Source organism: Lepidochelys kempii, unplaced genomic scaffold (genome assembly GCF_965140285.1).
Source record: "Lepidochelys kempii isolate rLepKem1 unplaced genomic scaffold, rLepKem1.hap1 scaffold_29, whole genome shotgun sequence".
NCBI lineage: Eukaryota > Metazoa > Chordata > Testudines > Cheloniidae > Lepidochelys > Lepidochelys kempii.
The window spans coordinates 2,108,784-2,127,814 of NW_027621931.1; the positions used below are offsets into that span (position 1 = coordinate 2,108,784).

General features: G+C 52.3%; 2 protein-coding genes across 2 annotated transcripts in view; one reads left to right on the forward strand and one right to left on the reverse strand.

Moving 5' to 3' along the window:
* LOC144930023 (uncharacterized) overlaps window positions 1-19,031 on the forward strand; it is a 285,123-nt gene that overhangs the window by 19,661 nt on the left and 246,431 nt on the right. The gene's annotated exons all lie outside the window — the stretch shown is intronic.
* On the reverse strand, window positions 288-3,303 carry LOC144930021 (uncharacterized). The gene is made up of 3 exons (XM_078851056.1): window positions 3,228-3,303; window positions 1,864-1,977; window positions 288-1,492 (listed from the first exon to the last, which is right to left on the reverse strand). The coding sequence occupies exons 1-3, from the start codon at window positions 3,301-3,303 to the stop codon at window positions 288-290; spliced, it is 1,395 nt and encodes a 464-aa protein (XP_078707182.1).

Here is a 19,031-nt window from a genome sequence, read left to right on the forward strand (position 1 = left end):
GGCATGGGTAGTTTTTGCCTCAGTGTAGCTTGTTGGGAACAAACCTCTCTCCCCCACCTGGAGCTGATGAACATTCCTGGCTGGAGGGACACACGCTCCTTCGACCCAAAAGGAAAGGAGTTGATAGAAAACATCACAGGACTGACCCCAAAGAAGGGTGAGCTGCAAAAGGCAGGAGCAGGCAACTCATCTGGGGGAGCTGAGTAACCACGGTGAAGATGGGGCACAGATCACTAAGTGGGAATTAGCAAATGTGATTTAAAAGAAAAAAAAACCTTTGGCCAGCCCTAGTCAAGGCATTTGTTACAGATCACTCCCATGTGGATTTTCTGATGTCTAATAAGGGTTGAGCTCCGATTGAAGCGTTTCCCACACTCAGAGCACGTGTAGGGCCTCTCTCCGGTGTGCGTTCTCTGATGTCTGATTAGGGTAGAGCTCTGATTGAAGCTTTTCCCGCACTCAGAGCACGTGTAGGGCCTCTCTCCTGTGTGGATTCGCTGATGTGTGACAAGGGCTGAGCTTTGATTGAAGTGTTTGCCACACTCACGGCATCCATAAGGTTTCTCACCTGTGTGGATTCTTCTATGTGTGGTCAGTACAGAGCTCCGATTAAAGCTTTTCCCGCACTCAGAGCACATGTAGGGGGTCTCTCCAGTGTGCGTTCTCTGATGTGTGATTAGGGTAGAGCTGTGATTGAATCTTTTCCCACACTCAGAGCATGTGTAGGGCCTCTCCCCTGTGTGGATTCGCTGATGTGAGAGGAGGGATGAACTGTCAATGAAGTGCTTCCCACAGTCAGGGCATCCATAAGGTTTCTCACCCGTGTGGATTTTCCGATGTGTAATAAGGTGTGAGCTCTGCTTGAAGTGTTTCCCACACTCAGGGCATCCGTAAGGTTTCTCACCCGTGTGGATTTTCCGATGTGTAATTAGTTGTGAGCTCCGCTTGAAGTGTTTCCCACACTCAGGGCATCCGTAAGGTTTCTCACCCGTGTGGATTTTCCGATGTGTAATAAGGTGTGAGCTCTGCTTGAAGTGTTTCCCACACTCAGGGCATCCATAAGGTTTCTCACCCATGTGGATTCTCTTATGTTCAATGAGATGCGAGCTCCGCTTGAAGCATTTCCCACACACACAGCATGCGTAAGGTTTCTCACCCGTGTGGATTCTCTGATGTGTGAGAAGGTCCGAGCTCCCTTTGAAGCTTTTCCCACACTCGAGGCATGTGTACCGTGTTCCTTCCAAGTTCATTCTCTCACGTGTAATAAGGTCTGACTGGCTACCGAAGTTTTCCTCTGGCCTCTGCTGACTCTCACAGGCTTTTGTTTTTTCTGGGCGTGCACAGCTCCCAGAATCATTCCCTTTGGACCTTCCTGACAACATCCCATGGGCTTCTACTCGCTCAGCGTCTTCCTGCTGGGGTTCCTCCTCGTTTTCACTCACCATCCCAACACCTGACGGGAGACCGAGAGAATCCAGACGTAAGTCTCTGCCTGCGCCAGAGAGAAAGCAAATCTCAGAGAGAAGAATGGAAAAAGGGATGAAGGAACGAAAACATGTACAGGACAGATCAAACCTATCAGGAGCTGATTTTCCCTTCAACCTTCCCCAGAGGAGAGAAAGGAAGGGATCAGTTCTGGGTCCGTATCTCAGAAGAAATCTCAGGGGACAGCGAGATTGGGGAGGGACCTGCTGCCAGTTGTCAGTCAGGATAGGTGGGAAGCCATGAGTGACCTCTGCCTAACGATTCCACATCTGCAGGGAACAATCCTGAACTTGGAGAGCTCACAAGGTCTTTGTAGGGCATCCCAAATGTTTCCTGTATTCACCGACAGTTTTGGGGTTGGTTTAACCAATGCCTCACCTATGAAGGCAGCTCTCGGGAGCACTTTTTTCTCAGAACCATGAAGGTCTGGGACGCACGACTCCTCCCCTCGTTCCAGCTGCGAGATCACATCAGTTCTGGAAACTGGAAACCCTGCTCAAGGCAAAGAAAACAAGGGAGGTCAGTGGAATTTGTGGGATACTTGTCACAAAGAATATTCCATGCTTTTAAACCCAGCTCACTTTTAAGTAGTAACGTCCCAAGGCCGGCTTCCTTGGCTCAAAGTGCCAGGAGATGATTATTATAAATCATATTCATTACCTTACTGCCTAAGGGCCAACTAACAGTGGGTCCTCATTTTGCTTGGCACAGTACAAACCGAGAAGCGTTGATGGCCCGTGTCCTGAAGAAGTTACAATCTAAATAGACAAGGCAGACACAGAATGGGGGAAGGGGTACAACCCACCAGCAGAGTGAACTCCGTGAAGGCAGAGTGACAGATCTAATCAACACAGGCCTAGATCTTGAGACTATTTGATTTAATGTTACAACCAGGGCCAGTGTTTTCCGGAAATTGTCGCTAGGACTGCATTTTTTCCCAAAATTACTCTTTGTTTCTGGAATCACCGTTAATATCCGGAATTGCTGATCAGAGGGTGGGTGGGGCATGCAGGGTCACAATCCCCCAGATTTCTCCCTGGAGACACCCGTCTCCTCCCCAGGGCACAGGCTGGCTGCGGTTGAGACTTGATGCCAATTTCTTCCCTCCTCATACAAGTCTGGGATCGGCAGTGGGACGCCAGGCTCTCTCATCATGCTGCAGAGAGGACGGCACTCACAGCTGCTCGCGGCCGTGTCCACAGCACCTCTCCCCTGCTCATCTCCCTGCACACAGCTGGTTCATGCCCCGTCTCTCCAGCGCACAGCTGGCTCTAGGCTCTCAATGCCCAGTATCTGAGCCCCACCGCCCCCACACAGCCGGCTCCTGTCCCCTCCCCCCAAGGCACTTTCAGGCTTTAAAGGATTAAATATTGCTCACGTTTGTCAATTACTCTCTTTTCATTGCCTGCAAACTCTTGCCCTAATTATGACTGTTATCTGTATATCTAAGCCAGCCCTTGAAAGCATGAATTCTTCACAGACTATGATGCCGAGATGCGCCACATGATACCAGGAAGGGCTGCGGGATGGGTTTCCTGTGCAAGCTGGTATCGCTACAGGGTGATGAATGCCAGATCTCAAGGCTGGTTATGCAGAGCTCCACCTTTTGAAGCTTTACCCAACGCAGAAAGGGGTAGTGACGGATTTCCCCTCATTCAGAAGACTGAAGACGACAGACTTTTGGGGGATAAACAGCTGAGTTTGAGCTGACTGAGGGGGGTCTTTCTGGGCTACAAACTCACAGGACCTGATAACCACCAGGAGGTAACCCTTTAACAAAGGTTTTAATGCACTTTGGAACCGATCAGGGATTCGCATGAGGACTGCTGAGGGAATGAAGGTAAACACGCATTTGGATGCTCTTCTTCTTTTATGAGAACGGGAACAGGAAGGGCAGGGATATCACTGAATGCAGGATCTCAGCAGGACTAGGTGTCAGGATAGCACCATATTGCAGCCCATTGAATAACAAAATCCCAACTACACATATAAAATGATGGGCTCTAAATGAGCTGTTTCCACTCAACAGGGGGATCTTGGAGTCACTGGGCACAGTTTTCTGAAAACATCAACACAGTGTGCCACGGCAGGCAAAAAGCAAAGAGAATGTTGGGAATCATTCTGAAATGGATAGATAAGAAGACAGAAAATATCCTATCGCCTCTATATAAACCCATGGTACACCCACATCTCGAATACTGCCTGCAGATGTGGTTGCCCCATCTCAAAAAAAGATATATTGGAATTGGAAAAGGTTCAGAAAAGGGCAACCCAAATGATTACAGGTATGAAACTCTTCTGTACGGGGAAAGATTAAAAAGACCGGGACTATTCAGCTTGGAAAAGAGACAAAGGGGGGATATGAGAGAGGTCTATAAAATCAAAACTGCCGTGGAGAAAGTAAATAAGGACGTGTCATTTACTCCTTCTCATAACACAAGGACTAGGAATCACCCAATCAAATTAATAGGCAGCAGGTTTATAAGAAACAAAAGGAAGTATTTCTTCACACAATGCACAGTCAACCTGGGGAACTCCTTGCCAGAGGACGTTGTGAAGGCCAAGATTATAATAGGGTTACAAAAAAAAAAACCAAAAAACACCATGAGAAATCTATTGAGGACAGGTCCGTGAATGGTTATTAGCCAGGATGGGCAGGGATGGTGTCCCTAACTTCTCTTTGTCATAAGCTGTGAATGGGTGACAGGAGATGAATCACTTCATGATTCCCTGTTCTGTTCATTCCCTCTGGGACACCTGGTGCTCGTCACTGTCGGAAGACAGGACACTGGGCTAGATGGACCTTTGGAAAGGTGGAAATCTGAGGGATTTTGGATCCATTTATGCAAATTATAGAGAGGAAAGTGGAAAATGAGAGGGATTTTATAGCAGTTGTTGATAGGAGGTAAAAGCTGAGTGTATTTCCCACCACTATTTGGTCAATGAATAGAGCGGAAATGGGCAACATTGGCAAATGTTTGAGATCCATATTCAGGAATCTGAGGAAAGGTGTAAATCTGAGCTTTTCGTCGTAATTTATAATCACAGAGACAGGGAAAGCTCTCAGGGGCATATTCAATTAGAAGTAGACAACTAGAGTAAAAGTGGGGCAAACGTTGAGGGTATTTTTGAGGAACCTTTGAGACGTACAGAGAAAACGTGTCACAAACTACGCAACTGAGAACATGGGATAAACGCCAGGACCGGGGGGGCTTTTATGTGGCTATTAAAGAACGAGCTGGAAAAGGGGGGACCGTTTGTCATATAAAATCCAGCCTGTCCAATACAGAAGCAGAAAGTGATGGTCCCCCCCCCACGGCCCCCGTTCACCTGGGCAGCAGGGAGCCCTCTGAGGGGCTGACTGAAGGGGGCGGGGGGTGGGGGAGCTGGAGGGCTCCCTGGGGGCGGGGAGGGGGCGGCAGTGGGGGATGGGCAGGTAGGGGGCAGAGAGTCACTTTCCTGCCCCCCCCGCCCAGCGCTCCCCCCCCGGGGTCTCCCACTCACCGGAGCACGGGGGGGTTAATGACGGGCCCCACCCCGCACAGACCCCGGAGGGGAGCCGCAGCTGCTCCTCCGAGAGACCCGACACGAGGCAGCGCCTGGTCTGCTCCGGGCTCCGCCCCCAGACTCTGCCCCGCCCCTGTCTGCTCCAGGCCCCGCCCCCAGACTCTGCCCCGCCCCGGTCTGCTCCAGGCCCCGCCCCCAGGCGCTGCCTCGTGTCGGGTCTCTCGGAGGAGCAGCTGCGGCTCCGCTCCGGGGTCTGTGCTGGGGGGGCCCGTCATTAACCCCCCCGTGCCCGGCCGGGGGGGGCTTTTTCCAGCTGGGACCAGCCCCGGCTCTGCCCGCCCCCGACCCGGTGAGTGGGAGACCCCGCGGGGGGGCAGGAAAGTGACTCTCTGCCCCCGGCACGGCTGGGATTGGGGGGGGCAGAGACTGGGGCCCGGCGGGCGGGGTCCCTTGGGGGGTGTTGGGGGGAGAAGCCGGAGTTGCGGGGGGTGGGGGTTGAACTGTCTCTGTGCAGCCAGGAAATTCCCGGGGGGGAAGTGGGGGGCGGCGGGGGAGTTAATTGGATCCCCTCCCCCCCCACGGGCACAAATGCCCCCCAGTTTTCTCCTTTTCCCTCTCGGTAGCTCCCACGTGGCTGTAAACTCCCCCCCACCCCCCCATTGATCCGCTCTCTGGTCTCCCCTGATCCCCCCCCCCGTCTCTCCCTCCTCCTCACATGTCCATTGAAACTCCCCTCCCGTGGGGGGGGCGGGATTTCCCTCCCCCCCCGTTTTATCCGCAGCGATTTGTCCCGGTGTCGGTGGGAAGTTGGAGCCCGGAGCCATCCCCCAACCTGGCTGCCCCGGCGTGGGGGTGGGAGACGCCCGGTCTCTGCCGGGGCGGGGAAGGGAGGGGACGTGTCCCCCATGGGGCTGCCCCCGATCCCGGCTTCCCAGTCCCACTTGCTGCCCCCAACTGCCGCACCGTTGCCCCCAGCCCCCACCTGCCCCCCACCTGCCTTTCCCCCACTACCGCCCCCTCCCCTCCCCCAGGGAGCCCTCCAGCTCCTCCCCCCCCGCTCCCTTCAGTCAGCCCCTCAGAGGGCTCCCTGCTGCCCAGGTGAACGGGGGCCGGGGGTGGGGACCATCACTTTCTGTTTATATATTGGACAGGCTGGATTTTATATGACAAACGGTCCCCCCTTTTCCAGCTCGTTATTTAATAGCCACATAAAATCCCCCCCCAGGTCTTGGCGTTTATCCCATGTTCTCAGTTGCGTAGTTTGTGACACGTTTTCTCTGTACGTCTCAAAGATTGATAAAAAAAGTTTGCCCCACTTTTACTCTAGTTGTCTACTTCTAATTGAATATGCCCCTGAGAGCTTTCCCTGTCTCTGTAATTATAAATTACGACGAAAATCTCAGATTTACACCTTTTCTCAGATTCCTGAATATGGATCTAAAACGTTTGCCAATGTTGCCCATTTCTATTCATTGACCAAATAGTGGTGGGAAATACACTCAGCTTTTACCTCTGTGACAAAGTGGGACTGTTCTTAATGTTCTTAATGTTTCCTCTGAATAGTGTGGGGTGCCTCAGTTTCCCCTAGGCAGTTCTTAAGTATCTAGGTGGTGGGGTAAGGGTGTATGATCGTTGCAGAGCCCTAGAGGGCAGGTGTGTGCAGGAGTCTGGACACAGAGAATGGCCAACACCCTGTTTCCTGGCCACTGATGGCCTGGGCCCTTCCCCCCTGCAAGGTGAGAGCTAAAGGGTTGGAGAACAAAGGAATCCGGTGACCTCCTGGCCCGGGAAAGGAACCAAGCCCAGAGGAGGAGGGGCTGGAGGGAGTTTCAGTTGGGGGCTGGCTGGGACATGGAGTGAAGGGCAGACGTGGTTGTCTGGCTCACTGTCCCCCCGAAAATGACCCCAGCTGAGGGGTCCTGTTCTCTGCACCTGCAAGCTCTGTTTTAGACCATGTTCCTGTCATCTAATAAACCTCTGTTTTACTGGCTGGCTGAGAGTCCCGTCTGACTGCGGAGTTGGGGGGCAGGACCCTCTGGCTTCCCCAGGAGCCCTGCCTGAGCGGACTCGCTGTGGGAAGGGCATGGAGGGGCAGAGGATGCTGAATGGTCCGAGGTCAGACCCAGGAAGGTGGAAGCTGGGTGAGCTGTGTGTCCTGAAGACAGGCTGCTCACAGAAAGGCGACTGCCCCAGAGTCCTGCCTGGCTTCATGGGGAGCAGTTCCAGAGCATCGCCCAGGGACTCCGTGACAACTGGTGGCAGCGGTGGGATGTACTGCACCCTGTGGACAGTGCTTCCTGCAGTAAGTGACTGGGGAGCAGTAAAATGAAGGGGGATTGACGGGGACCAGACGTGCTGAAGATTCAGAGAGAGACAGTTTCAGGGGGCGGTTAACTCCTGGAAGTGTGTGACCAGAGAGAAGGACTTTTGCAGTAACAGGGTTCCCCTGGGGATTGCAGCGAGCGGTCCCAGGGACGGAGGAGTCTTCCGCTCGACCCTGACAAAGAGGGGGTGACCTCGAGAAGGGCTGGCACACTAGGGGTTCTGCCTGGAAAGCGTGGGGAGCTGAGAGCACACAGGCCTGTGAGTCCACAACTTGGGAAGGGCGGAGTGAGGGCCTGTCACCGTCTCCTGAAGAAGGACATTGTAACCCTGTACAGAAAGAGAGGGTTGAGCGTTGGAAAGTTCACCGAAGCACAGTTAATCGTGCAGCTGGAGGAGGATGACCGCTCTAAGGGACAGATTCCTGACCCGAAATGGGGCTATAGCAGGATCTGGAAGCAGCTGGAGTGGTGGCCAGGCATCGCCAAGACTCCTGTCCCCGACCAGACGAGGGTCTTCACGATCGGGTTCCCCATCCGGGGATCGGAGTAGGACAGGATTGGAGCTGAGTCCGAGAGAGCAAGAGGACCGTGAGAGACAGCGAGAGCCCGAGAAAGAGCTGCAGAAGCAGCAGCAGCATGAACTGGCGGTGGGGGAGTGGAGAGGCCTAGGGGACCCCCCAGGGGTGAGTGGGGATAGACCCCGGGGGGCCAGTTCCGCAGGGAACCTCGAGACTAAATTGCTGCCCCTGGTTAAGGAGGGGGGGGATGTGGATGCCCACCTCACTGCCTTTGAGCAGGCTGGAGATTTGAACCGGGGGACCCTGCGGAAAAGCCCCGGTGTCTAGCTCCCTTGCTGGGTCCCAAGGCCGTAGACTCCGTCAGCCAGATGGGTGGGGAGGTGGACAGGCTCCCACTCCTGGTCCCAACCTATATGTCTGTGTGGAGTTTCCTTGGGCCAGGCCCCTCAGACCCCCAGTGGGAGCAGAAGGTGATGGTGAATGGGGAGACATTCCTGGGGTGGCGAGATCCTGGGACAGAGAGAACTGGTGTCAGGCCCTGGGTGGTGCAGCCTCAGAGGCTGAGGGGCTGTGTGAGCTGGGTGAGGGTCCCAGGGACGAAGCCCCTCGCCTTCCCTATGGCCCAGATCCCTGTGCAGACCCAGGAGGGGTGAGGCTGGCTGGTCGTTAGGGTTCTCCAGGACACCAGCTGCAAGACCCTGTTCTGGGGTGACTGTGTCTCTTTGGGACAGGATCCAGGCCGTACTCCTGTAACTGCCAAGGGTTTGAATCCGGGGAACCAATCGGTGGAGAGGGAAATGGTCAGTGCAAATGCAGATGACCTGGCTGGCAGCAGGGAGGAGCGGCTAGGCTCAAGCTATCTGCCTGACTTTAACCAGACCCCTGGAGTTGGGTGGGACAGAGAGATGCTCCCCGCCCCCCTTACACACCGGAGAGGGGGCTCACGCTGGCTCTGATGCTGTGAGGAAAGCAGCGAGCTCGCTGCCTACCCCCACTGGGACAGCAAGCGCAGTGCTGAGCAAGGGGGGAGCTGAGACCCCAGCTGAGTGGGGGGAGACACAGGCAGGGCAGGGGATCTGTGGGGAGTGGCAAGGTGCTGGGTAAGGAAAGTCTGGATGAGCCTAGGCAGCCTTGTGAGCTGATGGCTGTGTCTAGTCAGCAGGGTGGGAAGTCGAGGAGAGTGGAAGAGGAGTGTCCCTGGACCTTACCTGTTAGCTGGGTGGAGAATTGGGACAGTGAAGGAAACGTACCTGTGTCTGTCAGGGGTATTGACTTGCCAATGGAGGGAGCTACCCTGATCTCCAAGCAGTTGTCTGTGACCAGCCTTGTGTGCTGGGACAAGGGGAGAGAGGTCCCAAGCTGGGTGTCTGGGAAAGAAGAAAGTGTGTCCGGCTCTTCTTTGTCTGTGGAGCAGACAGAAGGGGCCTTTCAGCCTGTAATGGTTGAGGGTCGTGCAGTTGTCTCAGAGCTGGTTCTGGATTCAGCTAAAGCCCAGGAAGGGAAGGGTCCTAAGTTTGTGTCTGCTCGGGAGAATAGCCCTGTAACTAGGTCGCATCCAGTTAGGGTCTATGTAAAATCCCAGAGACGAGACAATTCTGGTGCTTGTATTTTGCCTGTTGCTAGTGTGTTGTTGGAAAGGGTGTAGCAACTCTGTCTAATCAGGGTGAGATCCTAGCCAGGGCACAAGGAGAGCAGGAAGGTGATGTGATTGTGTTACCTCCTGAGGGTGTGGAAACCGGTAGCAAGAAGGAAAAGATTCCTGAACTTGTGTGTGGCAAAGGGAAGGAGAATGCTTCTGACCTTTTGTCTAGGAAGTCTGTAAGTTTGCCTGAAAGGGGATTGTGTAGGAATCCGCCGGATGGGCCAGAGGTGATTCTGGATGTAAGGGAGACCCAGAAAGAGTCTGTTGTTGCTCAGGAAAGTGTTCCTCTAGAGCAAGCCCTCGGTGAAGAGGGTAAGGGCAGAATTTCTGTGAGGGGTGAATTATTGCATAGAAAAGCCCCTAGGGAAAGGAATCCTCATGGAGTCTTTGCAAGCAGTTTACTGCCACTGACGGGTGTGAAAGTGATTTTATTAAGAAAGTTTCAGTTCCTAACAGCCAGAAATTTTCTGTTGTGAATGGATCCACTGACTGTCCTGTTGAAAGACCCAGTGTGGAGAGCTTTGAGAAGGTCTCAGATGAAGTGAAAGCTGTTAAGAAAGTTAAACAGTCCCATAACCAAGTGGCTGTGTTTGGCCAGCTTGTTGGGGAGAAGACCCATTCCCAGTTTGACCCCCTGGGGTTTTGGGGTGGCCAAAGGGCATGGGCCATAGAAACCTTCCCACATGTGGCCTGCGAGTGCTATCGATCACCACCGACCTAAGGGAGGGCGTGAAACTGGAAGGGCCTGGTGTAACTCCTACCGAGGAATGGGAGAGATGCTGGGGCACCCATGGGAACGTTGGTGGCTTCGAACTTCCCCAGGTCACCGGCTAAAGTGACCCCACTCAGTTCGATCTCGAAGGGGGGAGAGATGTGACAAAGTGGGACTGTTCTTAATGTTTCCTCTGAATAGTGTGGGGGTGCCTCAGTTTCCCCTATGAAGTTTTTAAGTATCTAGGTGGTGCGATAAGGGTGTATGACCATTGCAGAGCCCTAGAGGGCATGTGTGTGCAGGAGTCTGGACACAGAGAATGGCCGACACCCTGTTTCCTGGCCACTGATGGCCTGGGCCCTTCCCCCCTGCAAGGTGAGAGCTGAAGGGTTGGAGAACAAAGGAATCCGGTGACCTCCTGGCCCGGGAAAGGAACAAAGCCCAGAGGAGGAGGGGCTGGAGGGAGTTGGAGTGAAGTGCAGGCGTGGTTGTCTGGCTCACTGCCCCCAAAATGGCCCAAGCTGAGGGGTCCTGTTCTCTGCACCTGCAAGCTCTGTTTTAGACCATGTTCCTGTCATCTAATAAACCTCTGTTTTACTGGCTGGCTGAGAGTCACGTCTGACTGCGGAGTTGGGGGGCAGGACCCTCTGGCTTCCCCAGGAGCCCTGCCTGAGTGGACTCGCTGTGAGAAGCGGACGGAGGGGCAGAGGATGCTGAATGCTCCGAGGTCAGACCCAGGAAGGTGGAAGCCGGGTGAGCTGTGTGTCCTGAAGACAGGCTGCTCACAGAAAGGAGACTTCCCCAGAGTCCTGCCCAGCTTCGTGGGGAGCATTTCCAGAGCATCGCCCAGGGACTCCGTGACAACCTCCTATCAACAACTGCTCTAAAATCCCTCTCATTTTCCACTTTCCTCTCTATAATTTGCATAAATGGATCCAAAATCCCTCAGATTTCCACCCTTTCTCTTTCATTTCTGAACACTGATCTCAAATCTCAGTTTTCCCTCTTACGATGTCATCATCAAATGTCAATTAAAAATCCTCTTGGGTTTGGGGCTGTTCCCCATGTTCTAAATCCTAGGAACTTGTCCTTCTTTGGGGGGAACCTGTCGCCCTGAGAGCTTCTCCATCCTGGTTGGGAAATTAACCCCCCTGCAACAATGATCATCTTTCCTTCTCCTTTGAGAATCATTTGTTCCCTCCTTTCTCTCTGTTAAAAATGTTTGCTGATAAAAGAGACTAGCCATAGATTCAATACCCATCAAAGCCAGGGGCCTCCCCCTGTTTGGGGGATGGGTGGTTCCCAGTTGGTAACAGGAGAGTTGGCTGGACCCTTTTCTTTTCTCCAGCTGGCACGGGATGAGGAGGTTCCTCTGAGTGCAGCATGGGTCCAGAAGTATCCCAAACCCCATGAGAAAAGGTCTCCATGAGGGGGGGCTTCCCGCAGTGCAAAGCTGTAGCCAACTCTGGGGTGGATCCACGGTGGCCATTATTTGCTCGCGACAGAGTATGGAAATGTCTTACTTATTTTGGCCCTCCATGGCTTCCCTTCTCCTCTTAAAGAGGCGTCCCCCCGGGCTCCCCCTGCCTGTGTGACTGGCCAGCAGGGGGTGGTGATAACTTTCTATCCACTTGTCAGACACTGTGAGGGAACACTGTTGCTGCGGGGGGCAGGTGTCTGTGCGGGGAGATTGCAGCAGGAGCTGAAGGGGCATTGTGGTAGGGGGAGGCCTCTGGGTGGCTGGGCAGGGGGGGCCCTAGTCAGGTTGGTGGGTTCTGGAGGGTTTGGGGTTTCGGGGGGTAGTTCTGATGTGCCCAGCCCTAAGGCTATGGGTCCTGGAGGTGGATATCGCTGGGGACCTGTTGGCTGCAGACCAGTGGGGGTGGGGGTCTCTTGGGCAGGTGGGGCAGGGGATTAGACGCTGCCTGGTGCTGTGCCAGGGGCTCTGTCTGGGATTGCCCAGCTGGCTCCTGGGACCATTGCCATGCCCAGTGCACAGAGCTGTGGTGGGGCGGTCCCTGGCGCAGAGTGAGGGGTGATCCTGTAAAGTGTCAGGGGGTCCTGCTGGCCGGAGGAGGGGGTCCCAGGCAAATGGGCTGGCAGATCCTGGTGGAGGGCAGGTGGGGGTCCTAGGCAGGCAATGGGGAAATCCCAGGCAGGCAGTGAAGGACTATAAAATGACTCTGCACAAACAGCCCCCCACCCCATTTCTCCTGCCATTTGCAGGAGCAAATCCAGCCATGGGGGAGCAAACAACCCAGGAATGAGAGTTTCCTATCAGACAGGCATGGAGAGGGCACAGGGAAAAGGAGATAGAGAGACTGACAGGGTCCATGGGATAAAAGAGTTTTGGAAGAGATTTCCAGCTCTCTCATCTGCCCAGACAGATGTATTACTGCACTGTGGGGAGAATCACTTTCCTGTGGACAAGACGAGGATGAGAGAGAGGAAAACCCAGTTCCTGACTCCATGTCCCTCCTGCTGGGGTGTGGCTGCCGTGGGGTCAGTGTCAGAGGGAATCCTCGAAAGGGACTCCTTTGGTTCTGCTTTTTTCTAGGATTGCGTTCAGAGACTTTGTTTTGGGATGCGGGAGGGAGAAAGGAGGTTAAAAGTGTGTCTGTGGGCCTAGCCTGGCAGGAGGGGCCAGGTCTCTGCTGTAATCCAGAGATTGAGTAGAGAGTTGTCACTTTGGATGGGCTATCACCAGCAGCAGAGTGAATTTGTGTGGGGGGCGGAGGGTGAGAAAACCTGGATTTGTGCTGGAAATGGCCCAACTTGATGATCACTTTAGATAAGCTATTACCAGCAGGACAGTGGGTTGGGAGGAGGTATTGTTTCATATTCTCTGTGTGTATATAAAGTCTGCTGCAGTTTCCACGGTATGCATCCGATGAAGTGAGCTGTAGATCACGAAAGCTCATGCTCAAATAAATTGTTTAGTCTCTAAGGTCCCAGAAGTACTCCTTTTCTTTTAGCATTTTCTCAGCACGGCAGAATCTCAGATCTCGCTCTGCAAAGAAAGAGCCTGGGGAACCGTGATGTGAAATGAACTAATGCCCGTTCCCAAACCTCCACAACGGCCCTTCTCGCCCGATCAGGCTGCAGAACGACACTCATGTTTCATTCCAGTTCATCCCGTCCTCCCATGGGACAGGGGAGCGACATAGCTGCAGGGGAGCCAGCTCAGGTAGGGATTATTGGGGGCGTTCTGATCTGTTCCTGCAGGAGGGAGAGGGACAGCAAATACACGGGAGAGGGGAAGGTTTGCACCGTCTGGTTTGGAGGTTGGAGCGGGGACAGGAAATGCACAGGGTGGAGAAAGGGAGGAGACCAGGGGGTGGCAGACCTGCTGGGAGTTGTTTAATAAGTGGCCTAGATTCTAGGAAGAGACCCATGAGGTTCGGAGGTGGAAATGCTCCAATTTGGTGAACAGAAAATAACGCACGTAGATGGGACTGGGAAAAAGGACCAGACTCCTAGTGCTGGAGCCTGACCCAACTAACCAGTGAGTGCCTTTAAATATGAAGGGGGAAGCCACCAGTCAGGCTTAGGGGAGATTCTCCTGCCTCATATCCAGCTCCTCACAAGGAGGAGGGTGTTGGGCTTCCTACAAGAGATCTCTCCCTAGACTCTGCTCGGGGCAGCATCTCCGGTATCAGTCTGTGGCTAGTAGGTGTGTGATGGATCTGCTGGGAGAGAGGAGGGGTGTCTCTTCGCCCCCTCACCCTGGTGTTTCCTGGGTGGTCTGAGTGGGGTAGGGGTGGGACTCTGTTGGCTGCGGTCTACCCAGAGTTTCCGTTTGATTGGCTCCTCTCCCCCGTGAATAGTGGGGCTGTGAGTGGGGCAGCAGGTCCTGAGTGTGGGGCTCTGGCTCTTTCAGGGGCCGGTGACCTTCGAGGAGGTGGCTGTGTATTTCACCAGGGAAGAGGGGGCTCTGCTGGACCCCGCTCAGAGACCCCTCTCCAGAGACGTCATGCAGGAGACCTATGAGACTGTGACCTCGCTGCGTAAGGGTTCCTGTCCCCTTGGTTCTTGGAAGGGGAACTGAAGAGATGAGGTTCACGCCACCTCCACAATGCCACCTCTGCTCTGTCCTGTTCCAGCATCACCCCAGCATGCCAGTGACACACACACGACCAGAGACCCTCCCCTGCTGCTGAACGCTGTGGGAAGAGAGCACAGGAGCAGAATCGCACAGTGTCAAATATCTCCTGTTTGCATCAGTAAAACGGGGGGTTAGGTCCAGCATAACGAGCAGAAGCTTCCTACCCCTGGCCTTCTCTCAAACCCTGAGCCTTTCCACCCAGACCAGAAAGTGCTTGGGGTGTAAGAAGCAGGCTGCTGGGGTCAGAGCGGCTGGTCCAGGGTTACTGATCACACAGACCTTGAATGCTGGCTGGGGGAATCCAGACAAGGGAGCTCCAGCAGCAGAACATTGGAACTCAGCCAGGATTACAGATGACACAACTCCTCACTGCTCCGGATTGCCCCGTGCATGGGACAATGGCCTCGGTTGCTGGTGAAAATCCTTGAGACCTGGAGAGTTGCTCCCCCCATCCCCATGTGCACTAACCACAATCTACCTTCTCTGCAGACTTGGTTTTTTGAGTCCCTCATTCCTGAAGTCACATGACCCCGATTCTTATTTTTCACATTCTGCTTTTCTAGACTATTTAGAGTCTGTTGCTTCTGAATGATAGTTTCTAATTTCCCAGTGTTCTCCACAGCCAGGGATTTTCCTACTCCCTCCCATTGCACTGGACTCACTAGGTTCCCTGGTATTTAAGAACGGCCACACTGGGACAGACCAAAGGTCCATCTAGCCCAGTGTCCTGTCTTCCGACAGTGACCAGCACCGGGTGTCCCAGAGGGAATGAACAGAACAGGGAATCATGAAGTGATTGATCTCCTGTCACCCATTCACAGCTTATGACAAACAGAAGTTAGGGACACCATCCCTGTCTATCCTGGCTAATAACCATTCACGGACCTGTCCTCAATAGATTTCTCATGGTGTTTTTTGTTTTTTTTGTATCCCTATTATAATCTTGGCCTTCACAACATCCTCTGGCAAGGAGTTCCCCAGGTTGACTGTGCCTTGTGTGAAGAAATACTTCCTTTTGTTTCTTATAAAACTCTGCCTATTAATTTGATTGGGTGATTCCTAGTCCTTGTGTTCTGAGAAGGAGTAAATAACACTTCCTTCTTTACTTTCTCCACAGAAGACATGCTTTTATAGACCTCTCTCATATGCCCTCTTGTCTCTTTTCCAAGCTGAAAAGTCCCAGTCTTACATATCTCTCCTCATACAGAAGCTGTTTCATACTCCTAGTCCGGGTTTTTTTGCCCTTTTCTGAACCTTTTCCAATTGCAATGTATCTTTTTTGAGATGGGCCGACCACATCTGCACACAATATTCAAGATGTGGGCGTACCATGGATTTATATAGAGGCAAATTATGTACTGTTTTATTATCTATCCCTTTCTTAATGATTCCCAACACCCTGTTTGCTTTTTGACTGCCTCTGCACCCTGAGTGGATGTTTTCAGAGAACTATCAACAATGACTCCAAGATCCCTCTCTTGAGTGGAAACAGCTAATGTAGACCCCGTCATTTTATATGTATAGTTGGGATTATGTTTTCCAATGGGCTGCACTAGGTGCTATCCTGACATCTAGGACTGCTAAGATCCTGCATTCAGTGATATCCCTGCCCTTCCTGTTCCCTTTCTCCACTGAACCCCACCAGCCCATTCTTAGTGTTCCCAGCTTCCCCAGGACTCTCTCATTGTGTCTGGACCTCTCTCTCTCTGCAAGAAGCAGTTCCAGGGAGACTTGTCCTCTGTCTGGAGTCTTCAACTTCTGGGACATGGATTTACTTTCTCTGTGTTTTAGGAGATGCTTTGAAATTGAGTGTCTGTGACATTAACCACAGTGCAATCTTGACTGGTTGAACAGCTGTTTCCCCTCAGTTGCCCAAGCTGGGGTGGCTTTTACACTGCTTTACTGTGAGAACAGCCACTCCTGGGCAGTTAACACCCAGTCTCCAGCATGTAACTCGCTGCCAGCTACACAGTATTGAGCGCTGTTAGTCAGCGACTCACGAATTACAGTGCACCACAGGAGAACCCCAGAAAATTCTCTGGTCTTGGACTTTTGTGCATCTTTCACTGTCCAGCACACTACTGAACGACGCAAGGTCATATGAAGTCTGTCATTTCATCAGTGGAAAATGACACGTGCCAGCCTTGTTATCCCAAATGGATTTTCCAACACACTTTAATCCCAACACACTGCTTAGATGAAACAATAAAATGAGATGGCTAACTACCGGCAAAAAAACCATATTAATTGACTATAGGTAATGGGGTATAAAAGCCAGAATTGTTTACAAAAGAAATGCAAGATAAAACCCAAACTAACATCTAAGTTAACAAGCTAAAACGGATACAAAGCAAATGTTTCTCTCACTATATCCTGAGGCAGGCTGGCTGTCCTTTCAGCCAGAAGTCCCCCTAATTCGCCCCTGCTGCCAAGTTCAGTTTCTTCAGGAGCTGTCATGAGCAGAGGAAAAGGGGGAGAGAGAGAGTCTCAAGCATTTTCCTCCCCTCTTTTTATAATTCAGTCCTTTGTATGACAAACAACTTCAGTTCTCAGCTGAGTCATGGTGACCGGCTGTCTGTTGTAGCTATGAGCTTCAAGTGGTCCCTGTGAAGGAATGTAAATGTCTTCTTCACACCTTCCCCCTCCTGGAGAATGGCAATTTGACCAGCTGCTTGCCTTGCTGTCTCTGAGGAACTGGTCTGAGGGTGTTCCACAGAATTGTAACTTTTTCACTAATATGAGACAGTAAAATCTCATAATTTTACATAGTGTTGCTACACATATTTTAACAGGAGGATAATATTCTGTAGATTATGCATTTTCAAATGATACCTCAAACAAGCCATACTATGTAAATAATTGATCATAGTTTTCTAGAAGAGTGAACATAGGGGTTGTGACAGGGTCAGGCCAGATGGCTAAATAGGTCCCTTTTCCTTGGGTAAAGTAACAGAACAATCAGGAACCTTCTGGAGACCAGTAAGACAGGCTGATTCGAACACCTGCAACCAATCAAGAAGCTACTTGAATCAATTGAGGCAGGCTAATCGGGGCACCTGGGTTTTAAAAAGGAGCTCACCTCAGTTAGTGAGGTGCATGTGAGGAGCTGGGAGCAAGGGGCGCAAGGAGCTGAGAGTGAGAACACGGACTGTTGGAGGACTGAGGAGTACAAGCATTATCAGACACCAGGAGGAAGGTCCTATGGTGAGGATAAAGAAGGGGTTGGGGGGAGGCCATGGGGAAGTAGCCCAGGGAGTTGTCGCTGTTGCAGAGCTGTTCCAGGAGGCACTCTAGACAGGTGCATTCCACAGGGCCCTGGGCTGGAGCCCGGAGTAGAGGGCGGGCCCGGGTTCCCCCCAAATCCTCCCAACTCCTGGTCAGACGCAGGAGTCGTCAGCCTGGACTGTGGGTTCAGAAAAACGGCCAAGCTGAGGGCTGCCGGGAAGCTCCAAGGCGAGCAAATCCGCCAATAAGCGCAAGACCCACCAAGGTAGAGCAGGAACTTCGTCACAGGGTACAGACTGTGCCTGTCTGTGTGTGTCCCCAGCAGATATGTGGGTATTTCAATCCCTCATAAGCAGAGTGCTCAGCATCTTCAGGGACCCAGGGAGCTGGTCCTGGGAATTCACTGGTTTACTAGGCGTGACACTGTAGGGAATTGTGAGACACTTCAATAATAATAATTAATAATAAAATACCAATATGATGAAATTGCAATGAATCATGCTAGATATGCCGTGTAAGGTGTCAGTGAAAATGCTATGATTTTCCAAGTATGATCATTTTGTTTCTATGTTTTGTACCACCTTTGTGTTGTGAGTTATAGAGATGTAGGGTATATCTGTATTTCCAGACTTGTGCAGTGTTTCTGGGTGACACCCCCGGACAGACTGGCATCAGCACTGCCGAGCCTCTTCACTGGCCTGTCAAGGGTCATCAGCTGTACAAGGAGCCCATGAAAAGAACCAAGGGGATACACCTATTGAGTCAGCAAGACATGCAGGGGTATGCCTGTGTACTGAGAACTCCAGGGCTTTTCCATGCCATGTGCTGTGAAGCTTGTGTTTGGGACACAGGAAGTACAAGCCACAAGGCAAAGGGAATAGAAAGGGCAGCTGCATCATCTTCATTTTCTCTTCAATCCCTCTTCCTACCTCTGGAGCAACTTCTCTGCAAACTGAAGCCTTGAACAAAGGACTGAATGACCCATCCAAGCTGTGGATGTGTTCCAGACGGACTTTCAAGCCGGGAACTCACCAATACTGTGAAGAACCCGATATATAGATTTCTGAATGTATCTGACCTTTCCTTCTTTCCTTTAGTTTAGAGGCTAAAGGATTGGCTGGCAGCCTGGTATTTTGGGTAAGATCCAAACCTTTTTTTTAAGGTCAGGCTTGACAAAGCCCTGGCTGGGATGATTTAATTGGGGATTGGTCCTGCTTTGAGCAGGGGGTTGGACTAGATGACCTCCTGAGGTCCCTTCCAACCCTGAGATTCTATGATTCAAACCTGTGCTGACCTGGTAATATGGCTGACCCTTTGGGGTCAGAACATTGTGTTTCTGTGACCAGAATTTTTAAATAAGCTCTCACTGTACCGAACACAGGGGCTGATTGGGAGTCAGAGAACTGGAATGCAATAAAGGGGGCTGTGTGATCTTTTTCAGCTTCTCAATAACCAGTGTGGGGGATCAGAAGCATAGTTTGTGAGTGGTCGGTGATTTTAACTTCAGTGTTAG

Bases quoted from the DNA above. Each gene is read 5' to 3' on its own strand.
- LOC144930021 (XM_078851056.1), bottom strand. From the start codon at position 3,303: ATGCGAATCCCTGATCGGTTCCAAAGTGCATTAAAACCTTTGTTAAAG. The intron at 1,978-3,227 runs GTGAGTTTGTAG...TGCCTTGAGCAG, and splicing joins CCTGGTGGTTATCAGGTCCT to GGTTTCCAGTTTCCAGAACT. The intron at 1,493-1,863 runs GTGAGGCATTGG...TCTCTGGCGCAG, and splicing joins CCCGAGAGCTGCCTTCATAG to GCAGAGACTTACGTCTGGAT.